Below are 9,238 nucleotides of genomic sequence, written 5' to 3'. Positions count from 1 at the left end.
ATATCAAATTAGGTTTTCAACAGCAGCTGCAGCTGAGGCTGCACAACTTGATAAGTAAGTCTCATTTGTTAAAATCCACTGCTCAGGAACAAAGCTATACTATTTGAAGCTCAGCTGTTGACCTTCTACAAGTCCAAGAAACGTGGGATGTGTTTAAGCATTAATACCAATAAGTCTGATTTTATTTAATTTCAAAAGTTCCTGATAACAGCTTTGAAACTTGGTTGCCATCTGTTCTTTTAATTGCGGAGTTTATCATTACTCTGGTTCTTGATGTTTGTAATATTTCTGGGTACTGGCCAATCTCCTCTTTAACACTTCTCCAACTCACACATTTTGTTCAACCTTCATTCTGTCAGGAATAAATGGCAGAGTCCACCCCACAGTGTGCCTAAACCAGGGCAGACCCAATCACAGCAATGCAAGTAGCCTCGATCAATAAATCATGATTACTCACTTAAGCAACCATCAAACAACTTCAAGGACAATCTCAGATAATATTTTATTAGAAATATGTGGAGTATCTACTTATCAACTAATGAATGCTGGTGAGCAAGAGCAGTTTTAGTATTGGGATGTTGTGCCAAAAGAGCTATTGCATTTGAATGCGAATTAACTCAGATTTGGGCACCATTAGGAAGGATATCAAGGCTATGGAGAGGGTGCAGGAGAGATTCATTAAGATGTTACCAGGCATGAGAGGTTTTAGTTATGAAGAGAGACTGGAGAAACTGGAACTCTTTCCATTGGAACACAGATTAAGAAGTGATCTAATAGAGCTGTTCAAAATTATGAGGTTTTGATGAAGTAAAATTGGGACAAACGATTTCCACTGGTCAGCGAGTCAGTAACTAGAGAGCATATATTTAAGACCAGCACCAAAACAACAAAGAGGTTAGGAGTTCTTTTAAAGCGGGGGATGTTGGGTCATGAAATGGCCTGCTAGAAATAGTGGTGGAAGTAGAATCTATAATACTTTTTAAAAGGGAAGTGAATCAATATATGAAAAAAATAAAACGGCATTAGGAATGGGTGGGGATATGGGACCAAGTGGATAGTGCTTTCAGGTGCAATGGGCCAAATGGCTGCCTCCTGTCCTGTAAAATCTATTGTTCTATGATCCAGGTACTGTAGCACCAGACAGCTGGTTGTAGCAGTATCACTAAGTCATAAAAACTGCAGATACAACGAATCATTGTAGTATCATCAAATAACAGAAAATCACTAGTGGGTCTTATCAAATATCCTAATACCTGGTGTATACTGGAAAGGTATTGGTGAGCTGTTTGATTTTGTATGAGAAAGTTAAGCTAGTCTAAAGAGCGGTTAGTTTATTGGATTGGTCTGAATTTTGCTTTAAAAAATTTGGTACTAATGTTATGCACTTGGGGTTAGAAAACTCCAGGCACATTTATACCTTGCAATAGTACCTGCAGGTAACAGCTGATAATTTGTCAAAGGTGCACAAGCAGTGTGAGGTGGCTATAGGGAAAGCAACCAGGGCTTTAGGTTGTATTGCTAGGAGTATCGAGTACAAAACAGAGAGTATGGTACTTAGGCCACGTGAAGCTTTGGGACATCTGCACCCACTTTTGGTCCCCACACACGATGATGGGTAAGAAGCCGCTGGGGAAGGTGCAGAGGAGGGAGGCCAGGATGATGACCTTTGAACCCTTCATTATGAGGAAAAGCTTTAAGACTTAGGGTTATTTACGTTGGAGAACTGTGGCTATAGAGAGGATATGATTGAAGTTATTGAAATATGAAGGGATTGTACTCAATCCAGTTAGATAAATTATTTTAGATGGATAACAGGACTAGAGGTCATTCCTATAAAATCCACAGGCAAAGACTTAGGTTTAATGCCAGGAAACATTTTAGCAGGGAGTGAACACCCTCTAGAACAAACTGCTAAAACATACGGTGGGTAAGGAGGCACTATCGTCCTTTACAAGGGAATGTGATAAGCTTCTGAGAGAAAAGAGAGTTCTAGTTGTAGAGAGTAAGTTAATAGTTCATAGTCAATAAATTCCTCATAAGAACAATAACAATCTCTTGGAGCTAGCTTGATTTCCTTGGAGAATTCCTGTCTGATTCCCTAAAGTTTTTCTTGAACTGGCTGCAGGTTTTGTTCTTTAAACCCAGGAGACAGCATTGTTAGTGGGTGGATGTTGCACCAGTAACCGGATAGGGTGGGCTCGATCAGTCTGATGGTGTTTCTAGCCCTTGTCTTCATATGTTTTCTTCAGTAAGACTTGTATCTGGTTGTTTATCACGCCAGTGTGTCATATGATACTTCAATTTAAGGCAATGTTGGTAAGTATATGAGTAATTTGAGACATGTGGTAATCGTTATGCTTGGGAGGAATAGGTGACTTTAGAGCTGTGGTTCCCAAAGCTCTCCACCACTGAGGTTTTTCTCACCTCATGTCTGGATCTGTTGTAGACTAATTGATAAAAGATTGATTGCTTTGATTAGTTAACAACTATTATTGTATCATGCAGCTACCATAAATGGTAATAAGCGAACTTAATGGACCTTGGTCTTTTTATCGTCTAGCAATTCCTATGCTCCTAAGAATTGGTTGGAACTCTATACTGAGTTTCCAGGTTGGTTAGATGTGGGTATTAAATGCATTTTTGAGCTTTCTTGGGGAGCATGTTCTACTCTTAGATGGCTCCACGATTTCTATCATTCCCTGTCAGTCAAATCTTCAGATACTTACAAACCCATTGTTCTGTGTAGGCTATTGCTGTGGGTTCAAATTTCACCTGCTCCCTATTTATTACAGTTCTATCTGTTCCAGTACAGCTACAACACTGGCATCTACCCGACAATGTGGAAAATTGCCCAGGTATGTCCTGTCCACAAAAAGCAGGACAAATCCAATCCGGCCAATTACCGCCCCATCAGTCTACTCTCAATCATCAGCAAAGTGCTGGAAGGTGTCGTTGACAGTGCTATCAAGCGGCACTTACTCACCAATAACCTGCTCACCGATGCTCAGCTTGGGTTCCGCCAGGACCACTCAGCACGAGACCTCATTACAGCCTTAGTCCAAACGTGGACAAAAGAGCTGAATTCCAGAGGTGAGGTGAGAGTGACTGCCCTTGACATCAAGGCAGCATTTGACCAAGTGTGGCACCAAGGAGCCCGAGTAAAATTGAAGTCAATGGGAATCAGGGGGAAAACTCTCCAGTGGCTGGAGTCATACCTAGCACAAAGGAAGATGGTAGTGGTTGTTGGAGGACAATCATCTCAGCGCCAGGGCATTGCTGCAGGAGTTCCTCAGGGCAGTGTCCTTGGCCCAACCATCTTCAGCTGCTTCATCAATGACCTTCCCTCCATCATAAGGTCAGAAATGGGGATGTTCGCTGATGATTGCACAGTGTTCAGTTCCATTCGCAACCCCTCAAATAATGAAGCAGTCCGAGCCCGCATACAGCAAGACCTGGACAACATCCAGGCTTGGGCTCATAAGTGGCAAGTAACATTCGCGCCAGACAAGTGCCAGGCAATGACCACCTCCCCTTGACATTCAACGGCATTACCATCGCCGAATCCCCCACCATCAACATCCTGGGGGTCACCATTGACCAGAAACTTAACTGGACCAGCCATATAAATACTGTGGCTACAAGAGCAGGTCAGAGGCTGGGTATTCTGCGGCGAGTGACTCACCTCCTGACTCCCCAAAGCCTTTCCACCATCTATAAGGCACAAGTCAGGAGTGTGATGGAATACTCTCCACTTGCCTGGATGAGTGCAGCTCCAACAACACTCAAGAAGCTCGACACCATCCAGGACATCCACCACCCTAAACATTCACTCCCTTCACCACCGGCGCACAGTGGCTGCAGTGTGTACCATCCACAGGATGCACTGCAGCAACTTGCCAAGGCTTCTTCGACAGCACCTCCCAAACCCGCGACCTCTACCACCTAGAAGGACAAGGGCAGCAAGCACATGGGAACACCACCACCTGCACGTTCCCCTCCAAGTCACACACCATCCCGACTTGGAAATATATTGCCGTTCCTTCATCGTAGCTGGGTCAAAATCCTGGAACTCCCTTCCTAACAGCACTGTGGGAGAACCTTCACCACACGGACTGCAGCGGTTCAAGAAGGCGGCTCACCACCATCTTCTCAAGGGCAATTAGGGATGGGCAATAAATGCCAGCCTCGCCCACAGCCCATGAACGAATAAAAAAAAATCATCAAATGACAGTTTACCTTTAATGATATCAACTTACCTTGGGAGGTGATGTTCTCCTGGGGTTCCAAACTATTTTGTCATGGGATCTCGGCCTAAGAACTACAGCCAATATTAGAAAAGAATCTGTTAAAGAGCCCACAAATTGGATTCTTCTGGTAAACTTAATATCCTAAATTATGTTCTTACACACCAGTTTAATATGGAATTTGCCCCTCAGGTTTCTGCTGGTGTTGTGATGAAGACTGTGACTCTGGTCAAACATTTTGGGAATAAATTGTGGTCAGATGTTTTAGGTGTTAGAATATAACACTGCCATATGTATTCCTTATTGTCTCATTCTTGCAACTTGGAGTCCCTTCCTTGTCCTCTGCTATAAGACTCATCTTTTTTAAAAACCTGTTTTGGACAATTTAAAAAGTAAAACAGCAAATTAAAATGTCTGTTTAATTACTGTGTTAATTTAACTCAGCTATCAGTGATTTGGATATAGTGATACATGGATTAAAAAAATTGACTTTAACACCCAGCCAGTGAAACTACAGGAAAATCAGGAGAGGACAAGGAGTACCCCTACCCCCCTCGTTCAATGGCCACATTTTTCCAGACCTTACAGCATCGTCTTTGTCTCAATAACCACTTGTAGCAAGCATTCCATATTCTAGTAATCTGTGACAATGTCTCCCAACTTCTCCCTTTGTTCATCTAGTGATGGTCTTTAGTGTATGCCCCATTGTTACCAATCTGCTAACCAGTGGAAAAAATCTTTTACTACTTATCCTTTAAAACTTTTCATAATTTTAAAATCTCCAATAGAAACTCCCTTAACCTTCTCAACTCTGTGAAAAACAACCCAATTTTTTGAGCCTTTCTTTAAATCTATACCTCTCATGTCTGGTATCATTCTACTGAATCTGTGCTGTACACTTTCCAAGTCTCTAATATCCTTTTTATAATGGATGCCCAGAACTAAACACATGACTCCAATTGTGGCCTACTCTTGTACAAATTCAACATTGCTTTCTTGCTCTTATGTTCAATGCCCTTAGGTATAAAACCCAGAATTCCATATACCTTTTTACCTGCACCCCCCATTTAAGGATATGTAAAACTTATATATGTGACAAATCAGTTCTGAATGTTGGCAACGACACACACATATAGTCAATATCTAATAAGATAAACTCATTTGATGTAAGAAGGAAATAAAATCAAATCATATACAGGATCTTAAAAGTTTCCACTTGGATGCATTTACAATTACATAGAAGTAAACAATAAATGAGATAAAATCCTGAGAACATTCATATTGCACAGAATAATAAACTGCATCACTTGGAAACCAGTGTGTCCTAACATTTATTACAAAATATTTCCTGTGCTGTATTTAATGACTGTGCACAAGGCAACACAATTCAGATGGCTGAGAAGACTGATTCTATACTCCAATTTAATTAAAAGTTTTTAAATAATCATACAGAAAATACTGCAGCAAAACATTAGATTCATTCATATGGTAATGTCAAAATTTCAGCAGCACATAAATGGATTATTCTGCGTGTTTGTTTTTTTATCTGTACAACAGAAGAATAATTAGTCAGAAAGGCCTACACCATTCTGATAGAATTATACTCCCTCCTTATAACTTTTTGTGCTTATTAAGGTGAAATATATTAGTGGAGCACTTTGCCTTTTCAAGTACCCAGTGTCACAGACAGCTGCAGAATAAATCGTACTCTGTTCTCTCTAACAATGGAGGGGAATATTTCCTCTGTGTGCTAGCTTTAGTGAAATTATAAATGCATTTATAAAGAACGGGCTTACGATCTCACTACACCGAGCACGTGCACACACGAAAACCTCCCCAAGTGCTGCTTCGCTCCAAATTTGAACAGCGCCCTCTACTGTACCTGGGCAACATTTCCATTTTCCATACTCATCATTTTGGCCCCTCTTGGGGGTCACACCCACTAGAAACTAGGCTCAAACAGTGCAAACTGAATTCGCATAGCACCTTTACTTTCATCTGATCAGTCAGGGTGGATTCAAATAACTTCCAAAAGTGAAGAACAGTCTCAATTTCACTGCTGCAGCTGAAATTTATTTTTTAAATTATTGACGTTCACAGTACATGCAATGTAATATAAACTGTGCAAAGAGTGCACTGCAAATTGCACCAGCCAGTATTGACAAAGTATATATTCACCTCTAATGTGTAAAAAGCATAAACTGGGTCAGTACTGGGCAGGCTCGTGCAGTCTTTTTCACTGCGGATTGAAACTTGACAGCAGTTTACATATAACAAACTAACTCCAGGTTCCAGGTACAGACTCCAGGCTGGATGCATCATCCTCAGGCAACACTGGGTTCTCGACACTGGCAGCTTCATTGACATCAGAATCATCTCGAGCATTCACCGTCTCTTCCATCTCTTCCTTCGTCCCACTGACATCTTGAGACTCTGGTTCTTCCTCCTCCTCATCCACCTCTCCATCATCTTCTACATCCATTTCAAAAACACGCACATGTCGCAAGTTTGAACTGAGCTGTGGAATTATGTTAAATACAGGGTTAGTTAATGAACACAGCCATTCTATGTACCTAGTTCAGAAAATCATAGAAACTTGATGATGTTTTATATACATGCAAATAGAAATGCTTAATTTTTCATTAAATGTTTAGGTACATAACGGGCCATAATTTGCAGTGCCAGGGCATCTAATGGCGTCTGCCATTAGTTAGACTTGCCCTTGCCTGTTTAGGTTTTTAATTTTTTTATGTGGCAAGTTGCTGAAAGTGTGAACTGATAATGTCGCATCTAGGACCTGAGTGAACAGGTCAAGCAACTGTGTATCTCCTTAACCAATCAGATTGAAGGATTATGAAATTAACAGCGCAGGGACAGAGAAGGAAGTGTAAATTAGAGTAGGTGAATTCAATGTCAAATCAGATACAGAAAGAGATATAAAGAGCAGGAAAGAAAGATTGGTTTGAGGAAGAAGAGACAGAAAGGAAAAGTAAAAAAAACATTTTTTAAATTTAGAATTTCACAATTTAAAATCTCCAGCAACAATTAAAACCTGAAAGAATGAGACTCCACACTTGCAATGGTTAATTTTCACTTAGAGAGGTTGATTGGCAGTAATTAACACATAAGTTCTTTTAACTACGTGCTGACAGCTAAAAAGTTCCCTTTGTCTGAATCCAGGCTAAATAAAATATACATGGACCTTTAATGGCTCCTTGTGTCACTTCAAACCAGCCCTAACTTTCTGCAGCGAGTTTAGTTTGTATCTACCGCGCAAATACAGCAACTTCACGCTGTTCAATGCATTTCAATGGTGATGCCGACAGTGAGATGCCGATTTCGCAAAGCTAACGGCGGAGCAGCACAACTTAGACAGCAGCTTTTGGATATTTGAGTTTAACCGTGCATCTGCCCTTTGCCTGAAGCTGCTGAACCATTTGCGCATAAATAATAGTGGGTGCCATTAGCTTCACCATTATTTTGACAGCAAAATCTGGGCCATTAGTAATTACAGAGTGGGTACAATGTGAGGGTACCTATTAAAAAAAATGAAAAAAAAACATGGCTGTGTCAGTTAGGAATCATATCATATTTAAGAAATTCAGATTTACATAGATACAAAAAGTTTAGAAACATGCACATGGATACACTAAGAAAAGCGAGAGAGTAACAAAATTCTAAAACAAAGAATTTTTGGCATTAGAGTATTTTTAAATTATGTGGCTGCTCTATTTCCGGTTTTACTCAAACATGAAGGCAAAAGTCAAAAGGTTTTTTTAAAAAAAATATATATATTTACCCGAAGCTTACCACATCGTTCGTCCCATTTACAGTGTGCTGGCACAAACCTTTTTTCTATTCGTTCCTGGCATGTGGGCATCGCTGGTACGGCCAGCATTTATTGTCCATCCCTAATTGCCCTTGAGAAGGTGGTGGTGAGCTGCCTTCTTGAACTGCTGCAGTCCGTGTGGTGAAGGTTCTCTCATAAGTACTGTTAGGAAGGGAGTTCCAGAATTTTGACCAAGCGATGATGAAGGAACGGCGATATATTTCCAAGTTGGGATGGTGTGTGACTTGGAGGGGAACGTGCAGGTGTTGTTGTTCCCATGTGCCTGCTGCCTTTGTCCTTCTAGGTGGGTAGAGGTCGCGGGTTTGGGAGGTGCTGTCGAAGAAGCCTTGGCAAGTTGCTGCAGGATGGTACACACTGCAGCCACGGTGCGCCGGTGGTGAAGGGAGTGAATGTTTAGGGTGATGGATGGGGTGCCAATCAAGCGGGCTGCTTTGTCCTGGATGGTGTCGAGCTTCTTGAGTGTTGTTGGAGCTGCACTCATCCAGGCAAGTGGAGAGTATTCCATCACACTCCTGATCCGTGCCTTGTAGATGGTGGAAAGGCTTTGGGGAGTCAGGAGGAGAGTCACTTGCCGCAGAATACCCAGTCTCTGACCTGCTCTTGTAGCCACAGTATTTATATGGCTGGTCCAGTTAAGTTTCGGGTCAATGGTGACCCCCCAGGATGTTGATGGTGGGGGATTCGGCGATGGTAATGCCGTTGAATGTCAAGGGGAGGTGGTTAGACTCTCTCTTGTTGGAGATGGTCATTGCCTGGCACTTGTCTGGCGCGAATGTTACTTGCCACTTATCAGCCCACGTCTGGATATTGTCCAGGTCTTGCTGCATGCGGGCTCGGACTGCTTCATTATCTGAAGGGTTGTGAATGGAACTGAACACTGTGCAATCATCAACGAACATCCCCATTTCTGACCTTATGATGGAGGGAAGGTCATTGATGAAGCAGCTGAAGATGGTTGGGCCAAGGACACTGCCCTGAGGAACTCCTGCAGAAATGTCCTGGCGCTGAGATGATTGTCCTCCAACAAGCACTACCATCTTCCTTTGTGCTAGGTATGACTCCAGCCACTGGAGAGTTTTCCCCCTGATTCCCATTGACTTCAATTTTACTCGGGCTCCTTGGTGCCACATTCGGTCAAATGCTG

General features: G+C 41.9%; 1 protein-coding gene across 3 annotated transcripts in view; it reads right to left on the bottom strand.

Moving 5' to 3' along the window:
• Window positions 1–6,295: 6,295 nt before the first annotated feature.
• Window positions 6,296–9,238, bottom strand: part of anapc4 (anaphase promoting complex subunit 4) — a 95,680-nt gene continuing 92,737 nt past the window's right edge. For all 3 annotated transcript variants that reach the window (XM_067989108.1, XM_067989127.1, XM_067989118.1), the window contains one exon: window positions 6,296–6,762. In XM_067989108.1, the coding sequence (XP_067845209.1) occupies window positions 6,523–6,762 (240 nt within the window). In that variant the 3' untranslated portion in view covers window positions 6,296–6,522. The remainder of the gene's footprint in view (window positions 6,763–9,238) is intronic.

This window comes from Heptranchias perlo, chromosome 1 (assembly GCF_035084215.1).
Source record: "Heptranchias perlo isolate sHepPer1 chromosome 1, sHepPer1.hap1, whole genome shotgun sequence".
NCBI lineage: Eukaryota > Metazoa > Chordata > Chondrichthyes > Hexanchiformes > Hexanchidae > Heptranchias > Heptranchias perlo.
Note: the sequence above shows the minus strand (reverse complement) of the source record. Positions and strands in the feature narration are given on the sequence as shown.